Genomic DNA, 20005 nt, shown 5'->3' with positions numbered 1-20005 from the left:
GATGTAACGTGCAGAGTAAAAGTACTCCGTTACTCCTTATCAGACGCCGAGCCAAGCCGAGCCGTGATCGGCTGGATCCGGAGTCTGTGTAGCTGCAGTGAAGTTAGTTTTAGATTCATCTGGCGGCACCTCACTCAGGGCTCGTCAATAAATGATGGCGCTAAACATACGTAAAAAAAAACCGATCGTTAACGATGGCTTTTCTGCCACGTGACCCATAGAAGAAGCCCTCTGATCTAAGACAAGATAATCCAGTGAGTGTTGTAGTGAAGCCAGCTGACGTCACTGAAGCCATGGAAGGAGCGTGTCTGTGTGTGTGTGTGTCTGTCTGACTGTGTGTGTGTGTGTAGAATAGAAAAGAAAATACTTTATTTATTCCAAGCTGGGACAGTGTGTGTGTGTGTGTGTGTGTCTGTCTGCCTTTGTGTGTGTGTCTGTCTGTCTTTGTGTGTGTGTGTGTGTGTCTGTCTGCCTTTGTGTGTGTGTCTGTCTGTCTTTGTGTGTGTGTGTCAGTCTCAGCGCTGCTGTTGTGTTACTGAAGTTCCTCAGTGAGACGCTGCTGGAGCTCAAATCCAACCCGAAACTAACTTCAGCGGTATGTGTGCGCAGCCTCCCGGCGCAAGTCTCCATGTAGCAGTGCGCAGTAATTGAAATGGCGCATTTGTCCGCGGGCGGCTTGCGGGGCATAATGCATGACGATAGACATCATTTGGCTCCAGACCCGGAGGGACGGGTGATGTTAAAATACAGGAGCTGTCGGGGGGGGGCGGATAAACCCGAGGATCGCTCCTTTCTTCCCCGGCTGACAGCAGCGAGTCGGGCCGAGACAGCAGGACTCCCTGCCCGCCTCATTGTAACCTAATCCTGGCCCCTGAGGCCGTGAAGGGCCCCGGGCGACGCTGCTCTGTGTCAGCCCTCCTCTTTATTCTCGTGGAGGACGGACTCCCTCACACATCCACACACACCGCGGAGAGACGGCTGAGGACGGGAAGACCAGCAGGGACCTGAGATCTACAGCCGCGGCTCAGAACGACCCACACCGCCTCCATGTCGTCTGTGTCGGTGTCCTCTCAGGTAAGGACGCGTTACAGTCCCGTCCTTAAGGTCCAGCTCAGACACAACACTGCATTAAAAGGCTTTAAATCCGCTCTGCGCGCACCGGGACACCGCAACACAGCCCGGCTGTAACATCGGCTCACAAAGCGCGACGTGTGTCCTCTGCTCGCTCCCCAAGGCCTCCACCCTCATCCCGGGTGGAGGCAGGCTCAGCCCGCTTCGATCGATCCACACGCTAAAAGCGCAGATTTCCTAATGGAGTCTGGTCTGTGGGCTTTGTCCCCACAAGGCGGGTTCATTCTCAAACACAAGAGGCTGCGCAGGCTCAGTGTTAGAGCGCGGACACACACACACACACACACACACAGGGCCGTCAGCTGGGTGCGGTGAGGTGTCTGCAGCCTCCTCTTCACCTGCCATTCTTCAGAGCTCTGTGTGTGTCTCTCCTACCTGCCGTGTGACAGGAGGGGCGGAGCATGTCCAGGATGTCTCTGAGCCGCTCACCTGTGTCGCCCCTGACGGCGCAGGGCATCCCCTCCCCTGCCCAGCTCACCAAGTCCAACGCCCCGGTCCACATCGACGTGGGTGGACACATGTACACCAGCAGCCTGGCCACACTCACCAAGTTCCCAGAGTCCAGGTGAGACACACACACACACGACACTGGTTTAATTTTCAGCTTTTATAGGTGTGTGTGTGTGTGTGTCCTTGCAGGATTGGCCGCCTGTTTAACGGCACTGAGCCCATCGTGTTGGACAGTCTGAAGCAGCATTACTTCATTGACAGAGATGGAGACATCTTCCGCTACATCCTCAGCTTCCTGCGCACCTGCAAGCTCCTGCTGCCAGATGACTTCCAGGTGTGTGTGTGTGTGTGTGTGTGTGTGTGTGTGTGTGTTGGCGGGGGGGCAGCGTCGGTCTCTGTTAGTTGGAGTCTTTTAACTCGGACCCTTGAATGGAGCTGCTGGCTGTGTGTGTTTTACTGAGTGAGTGTGAGGCGGCAGCTCCCTCCGCTCTCCTCCTGTAGTCAGTGTTATTCTGCTCAGGATGACTAACGCCCTGCAGACACAAGCTGCTTTATAAAACACACCTATCCCTGCCTGTGTGTGTGTGTGTGTGTGTGTGTGTCCTCCATCTCTGTGTGTGTGTGTGTGTGTGTGTGTCCTCCATCTCTGTGTGTGTGTGTGTGTGTGTGTGTCCTCCATCTGTGTGTGTGTGTGTGTGTGTGTCCTCCATCTCTGTGTGTGTGTGTGTGTGTGTCCTCCATCTCTGTGTGTGTGTGTGTGTGTGTGTGTGTCCTCCATCTCTGTGTGTGTGTGTGTGTGTGTGTCCTCCATCTCTCTGTGTGTGTGTGTGTGTGTCCTCCATCTCTGTGTGTGTGTGTGTGTGTGTGTGTGTGTGTCCTCCATCTGTGTGTGTGTGTGTGTCCTCCATCTCTGTGTGTGTGTGTGTGTGTGTGTCCTCCATCTCTGTGTGTGTGTGTGTGTGTGTGTGTCCTCCATCTCTGTGTGTGTGTGTGTGTGTGTGTCCTCCATCTCTGTGTGTGTGTGTGTGTGTGTGTGTGTGTCCTCCATCTCTCTGTGTGTGTGTGTGTCCTCCATCTCTCTGTGTGTGTGTGTGTGTCCTCCATCTCTGTGTGTGTGTGTGTGTGTCCTCCATCTCTCTCTGTGTGTGTGTGTCCTCCATCTCTCTGTGTGTGTGTGTGTCCTCCATCTCTCTGTGTGTGTGTGTGTGTCCTCCATCTCTGTGTGTGTGTGTGTGTGTCCTCCATCTCTGTGTGTGTGTGTGTGTGTGTCCCCTCCATCTCTGTTCCAGCTGCTCAGACTTAAGCACGATGCTAACAACAACAACAACAACAACAACAATCATCATCATCATCCCACAGATGCTGCTTTTATTGCTTGTGTGCATTTTTATGTCTTCACATCATGTGACATCCTGCTGACAGGTTTCCAGAATAAAAGCCTTAAAATGATTTGATTGGAGACCAGCCAGCAGGCCTGCTGATGCAGTGTTTGTGCTCTGACCGCTGCAGGACTTCTCACAGCTGTACGAGGAGGCCCGGTTCTACCAGCTGACCCCGATGGTTCGGGAGCTGGAGCGCTGGCAGGCAGAGCGTGACGCCCAGCGGGCGCCGCCCTGCGAGTGTTTGGTTGTGCGCGTCACGCCTGACCTGGGAGAGAGGATCGCACTGAGCGGAGACAAAGTCCTGATAGAGGAGATCTTCCCTGAGACCGGAGACGTCATGTGCAACTCTGTGAACGCTGGCTGGAACCAGGACCCCACCCACGTCATCCGTTTCCCGCTAAATGGCTACTGCAGACTAAACTCAGTGCAGGTCAGTACCGCTAAAAGGGCTCTGCACTGACCAGAGGCCCCAGTGGATACATGCGGAAAAACAGTGACACCCGTGGCTGTTGGGTGAACTGCATGCAGCCCACTGCATGGCTGTTAGCATCCTGACAAATGTGCATAATCAAGCTAACATGACACGGATAGAGTTTAACGGACAGCTAGCTGGATAAGCTTACCGTCAGCTGCTGATCCTGTGGCTTAATCAGCTAGTTTGTTCATCATCAGCTGAAGGTTAATTAGGATGACACTAGTCTGAGATAATTAGCCACACCAGCTCTGTACTGTCATCCTTTCATTATCTTATATATTGTGTCATATACTGTTGGAATTCCTCCCTGGGCTCATACTGAGCACCAACAAAGGTCATTTACAAATAGCGAGCTAGCTAGCTAGCATCCAGATCAGCCCCTTCAGTTTGAATGAAATAGACTGCCAGCTGTCTGTGTTAGCAGGTAAGTTAGCATCACTGAGGCAGCCATGTCACCTCCTGAGAGACGATACAGGCCAGTGAGCAGCGCCCTCTGCAGGCTTGCTGAGCTCACCTGTCCGTCTGTCCCTGCAGGTTCTGGAGCGACTCTTCCAGAGAGGCTTCAGTGTCAAGGCGTCGTGCGGTGGGGGCGTCGACTCGTCCCAGTTTAGCGAGTACGTCCTGTGTAGGGATCTGCAACACAGCCAGTCCATCAGCAGCACCACGATCCGGATCAAACAGGAACCTCTAGACTGACAGACTCAGGTGGGAAATGGACAGCCACCAGTCAGCTGTACATACCAGTCATAAGCTCAGTGGAGAATTTAACTTTTTTATCGGTGATTAAAAACAGCTTAATGTTTCTCATTCTTTATTTCATTTTTCTGTAAAGGTACAAACGACTGAAAAACTGCCTGAAGTGTTTGATACAGAATGTAGGAAATATAAATACTCGCAAAAACCGTGTCCTTCCAACAGAGACCACACACAGCTAGCGGTTAGCGCTATAGGCTATACAGACCAAAGGGACATTTAAAGCATTAAAAACCTGCAATGTGTACACACACACACACACACACACACACACACACACACACACACACACACACACACACACACACACACACACACACCTTCAGTGAGAAACTGAAGCCAAACTGCATCTAACTAAAGACTGAGGACAAGGAGGAAGAGGAAGGGGGAACTGCAGGAATGTTTGAACCTTCTTGAACGCAGCCTGAGTGAGAGCCAGCTCTCTGGGAGTTAAAGGGACAGTTCAACATTTCAGATGTTCAGATCAATGAAGCTACCGTTGGCTAATAATCACAAAATATTGAACACATAATCATTAAAAATATTTAGAAACAGGCTAAAAATGTCCCGTGGTTAATCACATCAGCTTCTTTGATCCATTTTATAAAAACAACTGATGAAAATATTTTATATTCAAAATATTGATCATTTTTGTATTGATGAGTGATCAGTAAGTCAACAGCTGCAGTGATAGTGATTGTTTCTGGTTTTGAAGCTTTGATAATGTCCATGATTGATTAAACTGATTAGCTGATTCATCAATAATTGGGATGCTGGAGCCACAGCTGTGCCTCTGAATGGAGGATTATTCAAATGTTGAACTGTTCTTTAGTTGAGCTTTCAGCATGATAATCTCACACACACACACACACACACTAAAATGACCTGCGTTCACACGACCATCGGAGCCTCACAGTTCTCGCGGTGGCGTTCCTCGATGCAAGGAGCGCGGCGTCCTGAGAGCGCGACAGGAAGTCTGAACAAGAGTCACCTGGAAGGCACCTCCTGAGGTACAGCGCTGAAGTCCTGAAGCAGAGCACGCCGTCAGAACCATGCGTCAGCCAATGGTAGGGCTGTTAAAGGGCCACTCCACCATTACTACACCGGTTTACAGAGACTGGTATTGATCCATCCACAGAGAAGAAGCTGATGAAGATTAAAGCGAGTCCAGATTCAACAGCAGCTCCACCCAAACCTGATTTATCTGCATAACATTATTTTTCCATCGTTTCATCAAGTGTCCGGCTGTCAGAGGCATCGTGGGTAATACAGGCAGAGCGCCACCTTCCATCCACCTGTCTACAGTTTCACACACGTGACCTAATGGAAATACTGTGAGCGACCACCAGGAGAGATCAGCAGCTGAACTTTGACCCACAGAAGCTTCCTGCCTGAGCAGCTGTTAGCGGTTAGCTGCTGATGGCCATGTGGTGTTGAACGTTGTGGTCCTTTAACAGAGCTGTGACCTCTGGCCTGAAGGCGGGCAGGCTGACAGCGGGCCTGAAAATGGCGTGGAGATGTCAGTGAGGTTCAGGCGAGATCAAAAGGTGCTGCAGGGACTGCGGAGACTCCAGCAGCTTCCCTGCAGATGGGAGAGGGGAGGTGCGACGAGATCATTTCAGCAGAGCCTTGTAGAGCATCAGAGAGCGCGTCGTGCTGCGGTCCTGCTCCAGACAGAAGATGAAGTCCCTGAGGTTAACTCGTGTGATTCGCTGACGCAGCTGCTGCCGTGAGCCAGCGGCCGTGGAGCTGCCGGTGCCCGAGCCCGAAGCCACCTGTGGAGGAGATGCAGGAGTATGAGTGGACATTAGACAGCACAGTGTGCGCCGCGCTCCCCACCCTGCAGCAAGGCGCTGCCCCAACACGGCACCTACTGCTGAGGCCAACACAACCGCTGTGCAGGGAGACGAGGATGTCTCACTGGGACAAAACACTCAAATCACACTGAGCAGAGTCCACGTTTGTCCACAAGGAGAGACAGACAGACAGACACATGAACAAAGTCACATGATCCTTCCCGTGTGTGTAAAGAACTCACACACTTTTACAACTTTAAGAGTTTTTCTAGAGACTCTAAACTGTCCTGATCTGTTTCAGACGTCCCCCCTCCCCCACCCAGAGAATCCTGACAGGCCAGCTGCTGTGTGTGTGTGTGTGTGTGTGTGTGTGTGTTTGTGTTGAGATTTTTCTGCAGGGTCTCTTTGTGTGATGCAACTGGGAGGGCAGCTTCAGGCACAGTTTGTGTGTGAGAGAGTGAGCATGGGGGAGGGTGAACATGAGGCAGGCATCGCCTCAGGCCGTGACCCCCCCCCCCCCAGAGCCCCAAGCTCATTGCTGCAGAGCCTCTGGCTGCCTGGAGGGGGGGGGGGTCACACCCACCACAGACCCCGAGGCTGACATTGACCCCCTTCACTCAACTGTGGTCACACTCATCACCCAGATTGTGTGTGTGTCAGCACATGTCATCTGTACACAGACACACACATGGGGGCAGAATGGAGACAGGCGATTGGCTGCTGAGAGTCATACCTCAGTGCCGCTCGTGGCGGCGCCCGGTGAGTCCAGCTTGCGTTTCTTGCGTGGCCCAATGGCGGCGAGGGCTGTAAGGTTGGCATCTCGCTGTCGCATCTGAGCCAGCTCCTGCTGCTGCATCTGTGAGGGAAGCAGACACGGTGTCAGTGTGACAGCCAATCAGCAGGCAGCACTGATCACATGGCTCATCCCAGAGGATGATGATGGTGGTGTGTGTGTGTGTGTTGTCATGGACAATGGCACATTGACATGGTTTCCTGGTGCTGGACTGAGCTGCTGTGTGTGTGTGTGTGTGTGTGTGTGTGTGTGTGTGTGTGTGTGTGTGTGTGTGTGTGTGTGTGTGTGTGTTGTGTTGCACACCTCTTTAGCCTTCTGCTTCAGCCGAGCCTGTTCAGGATCTTCTTGTCGGGCGCGACTCTGTAATGAAAACATCAGCTTTAACGTGACATCCTGTGACGCATGGCGGAGTCAGCTGTGTGTGTGTGGACAGCGCAGACGACCTCCACTGATGCCATCACACACAGAGCAGATGATGAGGACTGGGTGTCTGTACCTTTGCAGCCTTCAGCAACATTTCCCTCTCCTGCTCATCCTTGCGCTGTTTCTCCATCCGCTCCAACTGCTCGAAGAAACGCAGCTGAGAGCGAGCGTCTGACGTCTGTTCGTGGTGCTGCTCATCCTGGTGGAGGGAGAGGAACAGACCAATCTCCGTTTAGATTTCTGCTGATTTATCAGCTGGTTTTAAGAGATGTTGAGAAGATGTTCTTGCCTTTCCGCCATCGGCACGGTGCTGAGCAATGGCTGAAACCTTCTCCAGCAGCGAGCGCAGTCTGGACTCCGTGGCGTGGGAAATGAAGCTGACCACATCCAGAGGAACCTCGCTCACACCCAGCTTCTTAGCTGAGAACACAGTCAGCAGGGTCATCACTGACATGCCATGTTTCCTCACTTTCAGAGTGACCGTTAGTCGGACTCACACACAACACACACTCACACACACACCTGTGTCCAGAACGCGTCGGTGCAGCAGGCCGGTAGGCAGGAAGGATTCGTCTTTACAGGAGCGGATCTTCGTGCCAACTATCTCTGAGCTGGTTGCTAGGATACGAGCATTTTCCTCATTGAGGTTGACTCCGGCCATCGACGCCACGTCATTGATATCATCATCATCTCTGTGGACAGAAGAGGCGGAGCCAGAAGGGTGGGGGACAGGTGAGAGCAGATTCATACAGATTAGCTGTTAACAGCTGGGTGAGCTCCGTCTGGCTGTCACCTGCACACTGGTCAGTGTTCAGTGATCAGGTGGATAACAGCCAACACTAATCCATGAATGAATGGGTCAAGGTCATTTTTAAATGTGTTGTGTGCTTTGAATAACAGCAGATATAGAACAGACAATAATGTACTGGACATGTATTATTTGTTAATAACAGCCAGTGTGATGGCTGAACAGACACCTAACCCTAAACCAGCACCACCTCCAGACACTGGACAGACAGACGAGTTCAGTAAATGTTTATGTTGAGCCAATTTGTGTATCATTTGTAATTATTAGACGGTTATCATTTATCATATAGAGATCAATAAGAAAACATAAAATCATCATCGTGTATCAGCCATCTGCCGCCTCGAGTTCTAATCATCAGCTCTTCTTCCTGGTTAAATCCTGACTGTGCGCAGAGCGCTCTGCTGCCACCTTCTGACAGACCCACACTGTTACAAATGTAATGTGGATGATATGCTGCCCCCTCCTGACTGATCTGTGAACTACATGCCTTCAGTGGCTTCCATCAGGTTTCTGATGCCACTCACCTGAATGTCCCGCCCCCAGGGTCACTCAGTTTCTTCTGATTGGCCTGAGCTGCCAGATTGATGGAAGTTTTCCCAGCAATGGTCATGGGTCCTCTCACAAACGCACCTGGAGGAGAAGACAGATTTATTCAGAGCTGACAGACCTTCAGGGCTCGACCTCAGACAGTAGCTGCGCTGTCGTTGGTTTAATGTCACTCAGCAGAACAACACAGGTCACCAGAGCTGAGACAGACACCGTGAACATGCCCAACAAACACTGTAGAGTACAACTCATCAATACTGCCGATCGTGACGTGCTGTGCTCTTCAATGATTGATTAACAGGAAAAGACTCTGCTCATGCTCATGGCAAAGCCACTGAGAACAAGCAGGTAAGATCAGAAATGGAACACTTCACACTCTGAGCGACTTTTACAGTTACACCTGTGCATAAGTGTGTGTGTGTGTGTGTGTTTAGGGTAACACACTCACTCTGAGGTCTGAGAGGCTGACTGATGACAATAGGAGAGCGCGTTGGAACCGCCTGGACTGCTCTACCTGCAGCCTGAGGAGAGAGTGGACGATGACATCATCATCATCATCATCACCATCACCATCACCATCACCATCATCACACACTGTTGTACCAGAGCTGCTGTGTTTGCAATCGGTGCATTCAGGCGGACGGTGCTGCCAGTTGGGGTTACGGGCAACCGCGGCCTGATGGTGGTGACACAGCCGGGGGCAGCAGAGGGAGGGGCAGAGGTGCTGGGGGGCGTGGTGATCAGAGACTGCTGGCTGCTGAGGAGAGACTGACGCAGGGCAGGGAGGCTTTTCTGTGGAGACACATTAGCAACTGTCATCTTCAACAGGTATCCATGACAACAGCCGCCGTAAACATGACGATGTACTGACAGACTAAAGGTTACCTTGAGGAAGGGGATGAGGTAGGGCTGTGGGGAGGACTTCAGCTCAGCCTGCAGCCGAGTGGTGAACTCCTCAGGCTCGATCTTAGCATCCTGAACACACAAACACACAGGTTTACACACACACACACACACACACACACACACAGCTGTGCTCAGACCACACTGAGATGTCTTACGAGCAGGTCCTGCACCAGGGCCTTCACATTCTTGGAGGTTTCCGGGGAGGGGGAGTTGTGTGATGCCAGCTTAATAAGCGTGGCGAGGAAGTTCTTGCATTTCTTCACGTTTTCTTGCATCTCCTGTTAAGAACACACACACACATGTCAGTAAACTGAGGAGTCAGCCAGGTTGCTTCCTGTTAGCTCTTTGTCCTGACCTGCGACACAACAGTGACTCTGGTGCCGGGTGAGCCAGCAGGAGAAGGTGTGGTACTGGTCAGGGGGGTAGATGGCGGGCCAGCAGGCTTGGCTACAGGGGTGCCCCCCGCTGCGATCACTGTCGGTGCCTTCTGAGGGATCTTTACGGACACTGCAGCACCGCCAGGCGCCACTGTGAGAGCCTTCAGGGGAAGGGGGAGTGAGAGAGGGGAGAGATTCATGACATCGCTGCAGAGCGGGACATGGACTGACCGTCAGGATCAGGGTGTGTCGATGCGGTCGGTTATTTTTCACAGCTTTAAACAAACCACAGGAACAGGAAACAGACCTGTACAGAGGTGGTGGCGGGAGACTGAACCATCCTGGTCTGAGCCGGGGAGGCCAAGCGGACAGTTTGAGGGGTGCCAGGTGCCTGCAGACAAGAGAGGGGGGAGCTCACAGTAACACTGAGCTGGTCTCCACCAGCCTGACTTGTTGTTTTCCTGTTTTTAAGGATTCTGGTGTTCTGCTAAACATCTGCAGTTCCAAACATACCGTGGTGGCAGTGCTGACCCGGATGGTGGACCCAGCTGTCGGCGTGGCAGGCCTCTGGGCGATGTTGGTCACCGTTTGGCCCTGCTGCAACTTGGCCTGGGCCTGGGCCAGAACCTGCTGGGGTACCATGACCAGCTGACCTGTCTCTGTCCGGACCAGAACCATACCTAAAAAAGCAGGAGCAGGATGAGGAGTATGTTACGCTACAGGAGCCAGGAGTAAGATCACAGCAAAGGTGATGGAACAGATAATCAATAATGAAAGGACCCGTCTGCGGTGCTGTGTGCTTACCTGGAGGCATGGTGAATCCAGGGGGCAGCTGGATGGTGGCCTGCTGCTGGGGTCGGACAGCCAGCGTGGGCTGAGGGGTGGCAGCCCGGGGGGAGCCGGCCGCCAGCCCGGGCCTCTGTTGCGCGATGGAGGTGGACACCACGGGGGCGCACGGCGCCCTTACCACAGCCACCGTGGGCTGAGCCACCCCATTCACGGCAGGGGCCGGGGTGACAGCAGGACCCTGGCTGGGCCCAGTCTGAGCCAGGCTTATGGGGGACTGGGCTGTGGCGGGAGGGGGGGTGCTGGTCAGGATGACAGAGTTCGTGGAGGCGGGCTGGCTGGGCACCAGCAACTTAGTGTGCATCAGAGGAGTGCTGTTCATGACCTGAGAGGTGGTGGCAGGTGGGGCGGGGGCTCCCTTGGAATCCACCCCGTTCTGGGCCACGCTGGTCACCGGGCTGGGGTGCCCCTGCAGGGCCACCGCGGAGGAGCCCACGGACGACTGAGGTACGGGAAAGCTGGGTGCGATAACAGCTGAGCCCCCGGCGCTGATCACGGTGCTGGCCCCGGCGGGTGGAGGGACACCGGGTGAGTTCACCAACTTCACGGTTCCGGGATTGCCGTTGAGACTTTGTATCCCGGGTGAAGAGGTCTGGATCGCCTCCGCCGCAGGGACGATGGTTGCGCTGGGAGCCGCGCTGGGACCCAGGACAGCCGCCCGCTGGAAGCCAGCGACGGCGGACTGAGTGGTCAAAGTTACGGGACCCGGTCCGGAGGAAGCAGTCGGAAGAGGCGCTCCGACTGTCTGCAGGCTGGCTCCAGCCGTTATTACAGCCCCGGTGGAGGTAGAGGAGGGAAGGGTTTTACCGGACAGCGCTTCATTGGCGCCGGGTTCCTGGGTTAACCCCACTTTCGGATGCCCTTGTTGCGGCTGCTCCACAGACCCCACTTGATCGCGCACTTTCCCTGAGAAGTGGCCGGCGGCGGCCGCAGCTGTCTCCCGTTTCCCGTCGGAGTAGGACGCGGGGAGAGGCTTTCTGTCGCCCAGCTGTGATTCCAGAGAGCCAACGAGGTCGCTAACCGCCTTCTCGTCCACCTCATTGAAGAGCATGTCCTCCAGTGGGTCGGAGGCTCCCGCCATCTTTGATGTTGGACCGTTGTGCAAATCGTTTTTTAGAATCTACGCATGCGCGGAGGACGAAGCTCGTTTTCGAGCATAGAAATAGAGGGGGTAGATTTTCCTTCTGAGCTGCGGTGTGTTCTTGACGTGCAGGTGTGTCTGCAGGTAAAGTCAAATCAAACACAACTTCAGGTCAACTTTAACCTGAAAGGGTTAATAGGTTAAACAGCTACAACACAAGAGCAGAACAGATGTTAATAACAGCAGTCTGTCGTTGTTTACTACATGTTTAATGACGACACACGCGCTCGGCTATTCTTCACACCGATCACTAAGTGATCTCCGAGTTCATCAATACTGATCACTGATTACTTACATTAAACAGTGACGTGATACCGGAGACTGTAGAAATAGAACATCAAAACATGTTTAAGATAAAACAGGTAAATCGATCATATCCTCATATATTTGTTTGTTGGTGTACTTCTCGTGATGTCCTCAATGCTTGATATTCTAGACCTTTTAACGGGTTCGGACATTAAGGTGTAATATTGTCGTAAACGAGCTTCTGTCTGTTTGCTCTTCTACTCTACGCAGATCTAGACTTCACTATCCAACCGAATCCCGCGATATCCTGAACTCTCGCTGGCCCCGCGCAGAGCCATTCGATGGAGGTGGAGGTAGCCATGTTGTAGCTGGGAGAGCGCTGAGGTCTGTGGAGAGAAACAAACCGGCGAGGATCCCCGTAGGATCGGTTCTGCTGACCACACGACTTGGAGGATCGGTCCGCTCTCTTACTGGTTTGGAGTGCCGGGTCGCGGGAGACACCATGAGCGGCGGGACGCCTTACCTTGGCAGCAAAATCAGCCTGATCTCGAAGGCCGAGATCCGCTACGAAGGAATCCTTTACACGATCGACACCGAGAACTCGACTGTCGCACTTGCTAAAGGTAATGCAGCTACCCGGCTAATGCTACTGTAACAGCAGCGTGGCATTAGTGCCTGGTGCCATGGTCAGTGATGATAATTAACAATGTAGAATAAACATGATTAGCTTGATGCAGATCGTCTGCGTCGTGCAATTTCTTCACGCAACCGCAACGCATACAAATCAATAATGTTAGCAAGGTGGTTAATGTTAGCTTGCCATGCTTACGTTCACTTGAGCTGGTAGTTCGCCAGGATGCTATGTCATTTATTATGCTAGCTGGATTAGCTCAAAGTTAACTGCATGTGTGAAACAACTGCAATAAAATACAAATGCGTAAGTGCTAATTGGGCTTAACGGTGATGCTGTGTAGGCACACATGTTGTGTGTTTGCTACGTGAGTCAGCTTTTCACCTTTCAGCTAAAGTTAGCAGGTTAGCTGGCTGCAGCGGCCGCGCAGTGCAGTTAATGGGGAAAATGTTTGTGTGACATGCAGTGAGCCGCAGGTCAGCCCCACCTGTTCACAGAACTCCTGACGTCACTACCTGCGCACTCACCTCACCTGGTTCACCAACGACCAGATTATGACGACAGTCTATAATGAATCTGAGCAGCTTTGTCTCGTCAGTAAGCAGAGTTTAGCATTGAAGTGCTCATGGTTGTAATGGACACAGCGCATCACTGTGGAAAATGTAAACAACACAGCATCATATAACTGAGCATGCTCACAATGTTCACATTTACTGTAAGCTGTTTCCTGTCTGTCAGTACGTTCATTTGGGACGGAGGATCGCCCGACTGACAGGCCCATCCCGCCTCGAGATGACACCTTTGAGTACATCATCTTCAGAGGCAGCGACATTAAGGACCTGACTGTGTGTGAGCCACCCAAACAGACATGCTCTCTCCCCCAGGACCCTGCTATTGTCCAGGTACAGCACCGTGGTTATTCAGTCAATATAAGACCAGGATGATCCTGACTGTGTGAGCGGTGTGCTGGCAGCCAGAGTCACTGCAGAGTTTCCCTCATGCTCGTTCAATGAGGAGGCAAGAACGTGGATAACTGTGTTAGCCTAAGAAGCCTCTCTCCTCTCTCTCGTCTCTGCTTTACAGTCTTCGATGAGTTCCAGCTCTTCGTCCGCCGCTGCTGCCCCGACCCCGTTCCAGTCCGCTGGGTCCTATGGCCTCTTCAACCGAGCCCCAGTTCCCGCATACAACCAGTTTAGCGCCAGCCCCCTAGTCTCCCCTCAGTTTGGACCCGTTGGTGTTGGTAAGTCTGTGCTTTAATGTTGTCTGAAATCAGTCCACAAGTGATTCCCTGCCAGCTGGTTGCACACTGCATAGCTCACTGAGACGCAGAGTAATGAGACACACCATTCCACAGTTTGCAGCCCGGCGAGCATGGAGCTGCACTGTGGCTAACCAACTTTATCACAACTATGTACAGTCCGAGCTGAGACGCATTTTCACAAGTTCACACGCCAAACATGGCATTTCTCACGCAGGGAAATGATTAACATGGCAGCGTGGAAATTATTATAGTCTATCCTATAAACGAGTCAGAGGTAGGCATCTGTCTGTTGGACCTATCGGCCAATCAGAAAATAGAGTCTTGTTGCCAGGTGAGGTCTGAGTTTCAGCCCTAAGCATGCGTTCTGTGAACACGTAACCTCTGCTCTGAATGCAATGAGTTGTGGAGGAGAACGTCAGGAGAGGAACAAAACCACCACTGTTCAGGGGCCCATCAGGGGCTACATGTGCTTTTCTTAATAAATACATATTGAAAGTTAATGTGAAACCCTTACAGTTCCATATTTGGTTTCAGGGTGGGATTTCTCCTGTTAACAGGATATCATGTTTTCTGACTGGTTTTCTGACCTTGTACTCACTTCAGTTGCATGCTTGCTATGCATACATGTCATGCATGTAGAGAGGAGTTTATTACAGCCTGAAATCAACAACAATAATAATAATAAACCAAACAGAGCTTTGGTATCGTTATCAGTACCCCTATATAGAACGCAGCATGTTGTCCAAGGGTCGGGGTCTCTGTGGCCCTGGGACCACGTAACACATGCTACAGAATCTGAGGAGGATGGATTCATGGCCGCACGGACACAATTGGGGCCCTGTCCTTCCTCTCGACATGTGCCCAGTAGGGCTGTAATCAACCAAAGAAAGTGTTGGTCGACTGAAACCCTCAAATTTTGACAAAAAATCGACTAATGAAGAGAGACTAGATGAAGGAGGCGGAGTCACGTGACTTAAGCTCGTTCCATCCACACAAGAACAGAGAAATCAAAAAAGAGAGCTGTACGGGAGCTCTGCACACAAGTTTCTGGTGAAGTATGAAAAGTTTGTTTGTGTTCCTGCCTTCTCACGAACAGACTTCTCGTTTCAGCGTTTTATTTATTTCATTATTCCACAAGGGAACAGCACAGAGAAGTAATAACCGACATGAGTAAGATTACGTCGGTCTAAGTGTCAGTCTAAACGTGGGTATATATCTTCTGTTCCATGCCCAGGCCTAACTTGAGCTCAGCCCGGTCTCACAGCGGTGCTGCGGGCCCTGCCCTCCCCTCTGACTCATTGTCTGTGGGGGGCCTTTAATCTGAAGGTAAAAATCCCCAGTCTGTGTGTGGACTCGCCACAGAGGGTAGGACAACAGCACATCTGGCTCAGCCCTGGGCTCTGTTGAATCCACATAAAAACTGGATTAGGGTTAGGGTCGCTGCATTCAGTGTGGTGAGTTGAGTTTGTTCAAGAAGAAATCGATATCAGCACTCCACTGACTGCTCACGTGTCTGGTCCTGTTCAATAAGTGATCCGTGGATATATGTGGGTGCAGGTGGAGCCCTTAGATGGCGATATTCCTATGAGCAGCATGCCTCCTTCTGTCTGTCAGCTCTCTGATCCATGTGCCTATCGATCGTAATGATTGTATTGCTCTGGTGCTTCTTGTCTCTTAGGTCGCAGTAGTCCCAGCCTGGACCCTCTGAGAAAAAGTCCCACAATGGAGCAGGTGATCCAGAACACCCCATCGGCCCCGGCCTCCACCACCACAGCACCGGCCCCTGGCTTGGGACGCCGGAGCCCCGCTCACGGCCGCACGGCCCCCCCCGCAGCTGGTCAGAGCAGCCAGAAGGTGCAGCAGCAGGAATGCGTGGACACAAGGAGGGGGGAGGCTGTGAGGGGGGGGCGCAGCAGTCAGGGCTGGTCTGCCCCCCGAACCATCACTGCTGGGGACACTGCTGCAGGGCTTACCCACTCTGTGCTCAGCCACACAGGTGAGACGTCCCCTCTGGAGTAGTGTCCGTGCACAGTGGAATGTCTGCACTCAGTTCTCAGTGTGTGTTCACTTACAGTAGTGCTCACACAACACACACACGATGCTCCAGCTCAGCCGGTCTCAGTCTTTATGTTTTAAACATGTTTTTGTAGCATTGCCCACGGTCATGTTCCAGAGGAGACCAGGAATGACCTGTGTGGCACAGTGAGGCTGCAGGTCTCCAAAATTAGAACACAAGGAAGGGTTTGGAGCAACATCTGAAGTGGACGTTAGAAGAAACTTAGTCAGCACTTCCCTAAACGTCCTCATGATAACAGACTGAACAGGATCCAGTGAGCACCCGGGCGGGTTATCACCTGGTTATTGTTTCAGTGATCAAAGCAGTTGTTGGCACAGATGTCCAGAAACCAGAGAGTAGGCAGGCAGGAGGGGGAGGCAGGGAGAGACGTGGCACAGGTCAGGCCTCTCCCCCTCTGCAGCTCTCTGTTTCTGTGTGAAGGTGCTGACTGATGCTGCCCCTGTCGATGGAGATGTGTGTTGTGGTGGCCCTGACGCTCTGTGACATCGTCTGTGTTCACATGGACGGCTGACCTTTGCTCTCTCACTCAGCAGCTGCTGGCGCTCCAGCTAACCGCCGGGGGCGAGGCGGCGGCCACCGCGGCAGAGGACGCTTCAGTGTGCGCCGAGATGGACCCATGAAGTTTGAGAAAGATTTTGATTTTGAGAGCGCCAACGCCCAGTTTAACAAAGAGGAGATCGACCGGGAGTTTCAGAACAAGCTGAAGCTGAAAGGTCGGTGTCGGCAGGTAAATGTGGAGACGACTGTTCATGGCGAGCTGCTGTGTGAGCCACCCTTCATTTTCTCACACAGATGAGAAACCGGAGAAGCCAGAGAAGGCTTTGAATGGGGAGGACAAAGGTGACTCCGGCGTGGAGACTCAGAACAGCGAGGGCAATGCTGACGACGAGTGCGACCCACTTGGCCCCAACTGTTACTATGACAAGTCCAAGTCCTTCTTTGACAACATTTCCTGTGACGACACCAGGTAACAGAGCTCACTTTACCTGTGGGACCTCTAGCTGAACTGCTGAACACGTCAGCTTTATTACAACACTTGGTCTCTGTTTTCACCAGGAAGGCCAGTGAGAAGTCTGGAGGCTCAGGTTTCCCCAGGTGAGCGTCTGTCCTGTCATGTGACTGCGTCCCTCCATGTTTGTGCTTTGACGTCCTTTTTTCCGTCCTGCAGGGAGCGGAGGCAGACCTGGGCGGAGGAGAGGCGGATGAATGCCGAGACATTCGGCATACCTCTGCGTCAGAGCCGAGGCCGCGGGGGCTACCGCGGCCGTGGTGGTATGGGCTTCCGTGGTGGGCGGGGTCGTCCGGCCAGCCGAGGCGGCGGCGGCTTCAGGGGAGGATACAGAGGAAACCAGGCTGGCCGGGAGTTCGCAGATTTGACGGCATACAGGGTAAAAAGCTGTCTTTGTTTTCCAGCGATGCCATGAAAGCGCATCTGTGTGTTAGTGAACGTTTGTCTTTTACTTTTCTTCCAGAAGGACAACAAAGTGTCTGCATAGCTGCAGTGGGAGGAGGAGTGGAGCCTCTTCAGTGGAAGATAGTTTGACTAAAATGAAGATTGTCTACTAGTTGTATATTTGTCACCAGCACTGGGGTAGACTGCTTGAATGCAAATTAACTTTCCATATCTGTCAGTGGCAGAAACGGTGTGCCCTCCAAGTTCAGATCTTTACCTTCCTCCGCCCCTCCCCCAGCTGTTGGCTGTCCACACCTGTGATGTCACTGACGCAGCTTGATCTGGGGCGTTGGGTGGAGTTTCTTCTGTAATGTCACTTCAGCACCAAACAGGGTCTCACCTTTCTAACGTGTATTTTTCTACTTTTGTCATGTAGTGCGCCTGCTCGCCGCCGCCGCCATGCTCACCAGCCCCTCTGTCTGACTGCGTCCGTTAGCTGTGGAGCTTTGAGGGTGCGCTCTAACGTTAGCAGGTAGCAGCTCGCTCTCAGTGGCCGTACTTGATGCACTTTGCTGCAGGCTCACCAGATGTCAGCCTCTATGTCCCAGCACAGTTCAGGTCCACACAAGGGATGTGAGATGGCAACGTTAAACCTGATCATACAAACCGAGCTTCATAACAGAAAGTGAACGATTCATAATCAGAAAAACAAAAACGGGATTTGATTAGTTTTGATTGAACGCAGCTGAAGCACTTTGCTCACTTATTACGATGTGTACATGTACCATGAGACACTAATGAACTAAATTAGCATCTGCCATTTGATCCTTTTATAGTGAAATAATCCCTGAGCCACTGTCCTGCTGCACTGCGTCAGAGGAAGTGATGTCACACAGAGCTAGTAACCAAGCTGTCTGTCTGGCTGTAGCAATGTTCGTAACTGTCGGATGAATTGGCCCAAGCAGGTTTAAAGGTCTAAAGCACATGTGCTTCAAAATAATCCACCTGTCAGACCGCCTAGACAAACGATGGTGCTGTTCTCTGAAGGATGATAGAAAATCTGAACCTCTAGAGTCTGTTGTGCTGTTAGTGACCCACGTCTGAGACGGAGGAGCAGAGCTGCTTTTAAAGAACGGCACTGTGCTCAGGAAAGCCTCGCCTTCATCAGAGAATCGTCCATCAGACATAAAAACGGGAGGCTGCTGCACTTTAGCGTGTGTGTGTGTGTGTGTTATGCTAAGCTATCTTTCCTTCTGTTTAAAGACAGTCTGATAATTAATGCTAGCTGTATTTCCCATTTTAAGTGACGGCAGTCAGCCATTTGTCCCTGTATTTGATGATTATGCTAGGCTAACTTTCCACTGTATGCAGGCTTTGAGCTAAGCTAACTACTTCCCCCTGTTTGCAGTATTGATACTAGGCTAAATTAGCTATGATTGGTGGGGCCCAGGTTATTTAATCTCAGCCTCTGGGTTTGTTAATCCAGCCCTGCTGGTTGCTAAGCATCAGGCACATGTTGGGCTGACCACAGACATGCAAAGAGTCTGATTGGTCAGATTCTTCAGGGGTGGGGGTAATGTGCACATTTAGGGGAGGCGGCGTAGCTCTCGTCAAACATGGCGGTGTTTGTGTTGGTGACTATATGAACAGATGTTTTGGTGATGCAATAAGTGCAGTGTTGGCGGTGGATCATCAGGAGGTGGAGCACAAAGAGGCGGTGTTTGTGCTCCACCTCTGGCTTCCTTTCTCCCTGGAGTCACAGCCACTTGTTTTGTCATTGACCCCAGCATGGCGTCCTCCACTGTGGGCCTCAGCAGACTGGGCTTTTTATTAAGAGCAAATAATAAAGAGTTGTTCATTAGTTTGTGTGGCCTCGTCTGTTCAGCTACAGCTTCTCACATGTTTTAATTGAAACCTGCAAGTTAACGAGTGTTTTGTGAGATCAGCACCACATCATGAACATGATGGGTACTAATGGCCTTCCTTGTGGTCATGTAGTCCCATTGCTTTCATAATTATGTACCGTTACTGTTGTTGCACAGCTTATCGCCCACAGCTACAGCTCCTGGTTACACAATAGTGTGTGTTTATAGCATGTTCAGTGCATGAAGCCGTCACCCAGTGGCCCGATGCAAAGGGTGCTGGTGTTTTGGAAGGCAGGATGGGGGGGTGGAGCAGATGGCACCAGCTGTATCGGTGCTGTAGGCTCATGGTAGCCATGCCCCCACCGGTCCCTGTTTTATTGTCTGTTACTTGTTCCATGATTAATAAAATGATCATCAGCTGTCTGTTAAATCCCGTTCTATAACTATCAGTGACGTCACCATTCCACAGCATCCTCCCTTCTGATTGGACACGTCCAACCTCAGATATATATGTGAGGACTCCGGCTGCCATGGAGGGAGGACCTCCTGTCCCCATCAGTCCTGATCTGAACTGACCAATCAGCAGCCGTTAGCAGCATGCTAGTGTTTCAGCTGTCAGAAAGACCAGAGGACACCTGATCAGTACTGGATCTGACGGACCTGCGGAGCGCCCTCTGTAGGACCAGCAGCCAGCTTCAGTGACAG

At 52.0% G+C, this 20005-nt stretch overlaps 3 protein-coding genes across 5 annotated transcripts; 2 read left to right on the top strand and 1 right to left on the bottom strand.

Moving 5' to 3' along the window:
* The first annotated feature begins 429 nt into the window (after positions 1 to 429).
* LOC114451783 (BTB/POZ domain-containing protein kctd15-like) lies at positions 430 to 12427 on the top strand. Of its 2 annotated transcripts, XM_028430645.1 has the most exons (6): positions 430 to 1074; positions 1521 to 1696; positions 1771 to 1915; positions 3091 to 3393; positions 3973 to 4143; positions 12344 to 12427. In XM_028430645.1, the coding sequence occupies exons 1-5, from the start codon at positions 1048 to 1050 to the stop codon at positions 4132 to 4134; spliced, it is 813 nt and encodes a 270-aa protein (XP_028286446.1). In that variant the 5' UTR covers positions 430 to 1047; the 3' UTR covers positions 4135 to 4143; positions 12344 to 12427. The 2 variants fall into 2 exon arrangements, with proteins under 2 accessions (XP_028286446.1, XP_028286445.1); XM_028430644.1 differs by lacking the exon at positions 12344 to 12427 and having other exon boundaries at positions 3973 to 4328.
* On the bottom strand, positions 4239 to 11991 carry LOC114451779 (transcription initiation factor TFIID subunit 4-like). The gene is made up of 15 exons (XM_028430636.1): positions 10645 to 11991; positions 10354 to 10520; positions 10148 to 10231; positions 9819 to 10001; positions 9619 to 9741; positions 9443 to 9532; positions 9161 to 9349; positions 9006 to 9078; positions 8536 to 8641; positions 7726 to 7895; positions 7493 to 7623; positions 7277 to 7402; positions 7084 to 7140; positions 6721 to 6843; positions 4239 to 5966 (listed from the first exon to the last, which is right to left on the bottom strand). The coding sequence occupies exons 1-15, from the start codon at positions 11765 to 11767 to the stop codon at positions 5805 to 5807; spliced, it is 2907 nt and encodes a 968-aa protein (XP_028286437.1). The 5' UTR covers positions 11768 to 11991; the 3' UTR covers positions 4239 to 5804.
* lsm14aa (LSM14A mRNA processing body assembly factor a) lies at positions 12404 to 19296 on the top strand. Of its 2 annotated transcripts, none has more exons than XM_028430640.1 (9): positions 12404 to 12696; positions 13443 to 13606; positions 13788 to 13944; positions 15644 to 15961; positions 16576 to 16755; positions 16835 to 17009; positions 17099 to 17137; positions 17211 to 17430; positions 17515 to 19296. In XM_028430640.1, exons 1-9 carry the CDS (start codon positions 12576 to 12578, stop codon positions 17536 to 17538), a joined length of 1398 nt encoding a protein of 465 aa, XP_028286441.1. In that variant the 5' UTR covers positions 12404 to 12575; the 3' UTR covers positions 17539 to 19296. The 2 variants fall into 2 exon arrangements, with proteins under 2 accessions (XP_028286441.1, XP_028286440.1); XM_028430639.1 differs by having other exon boundaries at positions 16573 to 16755.
* Positions 19297 to 20005: the final 709 nt, after the last annotated feature.

This window comes from Parambassis ranga, chromosome 19 (genome assembly GCF_900634625.1).
Source record: "Parambassis ranga chromosome 19, fParRan2.1, whole genome shotgun sequence".
NCBI lineage: Eukaryota > Metazoa > Chordata > Actinopteri > Ambassidae > Parambassis > Parambassis ranga.
Note: the sequence above shows the minus strand (reverse complement) of the source record. Positions and strands in the feature narration are given on the sequence as shown.

What these genes read in the sequence shown, in the direction of transcription:
- LOC114451783 (XM_028430645.1), top strand. Translation starts at nt 1,048, where the DNA reads ATGTCGTCTGTGTCGGTGTCCTCTCAG. An exon ending in CTGTGTCGGTGTCCTCTCAG is followed by an intron (nt 1,075 to 1,520) that starts GTAAGGACGCGT and finishes GCCGTGTGACAG; the next exon opens with GAGGGGCGGAGCATGTCCAG. An exon ending in GCAGACTAAACTCAGTGCAG is followed by an intron (nt 3,394 to 3,972) that starts GTCAGTACCGCT and finishes CTGTCCCTGCAG; the next exon opens with GTTCTGGAGCGACTCTTCCA.
- LOC114451779 (XM_028430636.1), bottom strand. Translation starts at nt 11,767, where the DNA reads ATGGCGGGAGCCTCCGACCCACTGGAGGACATGCTCTTCAATGAGGTG. An exon ending in GGGTCAGCACTGCCACCACG is followed by an intron (nt 10,232 to 10,353) that starts GTATGTTTGGAA and finishes TCTTGTCTGCAG; the next exon opens with GCACCTGGCACCCCTCAAAC. An exon ending in ACCTCATCCCCTTCCTCAAG is followed by an intron (nt 9,350 to 9,442) that starts GTAACCTTTAGT and finishes GTGTCTCCACAG; the next exon opens with AAAAGCCTCCCTGCCCTGCG.
- lsm14aa (XM_028430639.1), top strand. Translation starts at nt 12,576, where the DNA reads ATGAGCGGCGGGACGCCTTACCTTGGCAGCAAAATCAGCCTGATCTCG. An exon ending in GACTGTCGCACTTGCTAAAG is followed by an intron (nt 12,697 to 13,442) that starts GTAATGCAGCTA and finishes CCTGTCTGTCAG; the next exon opens with TACGTTCATTTGGGACGGAG. An exon ending in CTCTGTGCTCAGCCACACAG is followed by an intron (nt 15,962 to 16,572) that starts GTGAGACGTCCC and finishes TCTCTCACTCAG; the next exon opens with CAGCTGCTGGCGCTCCAGCT.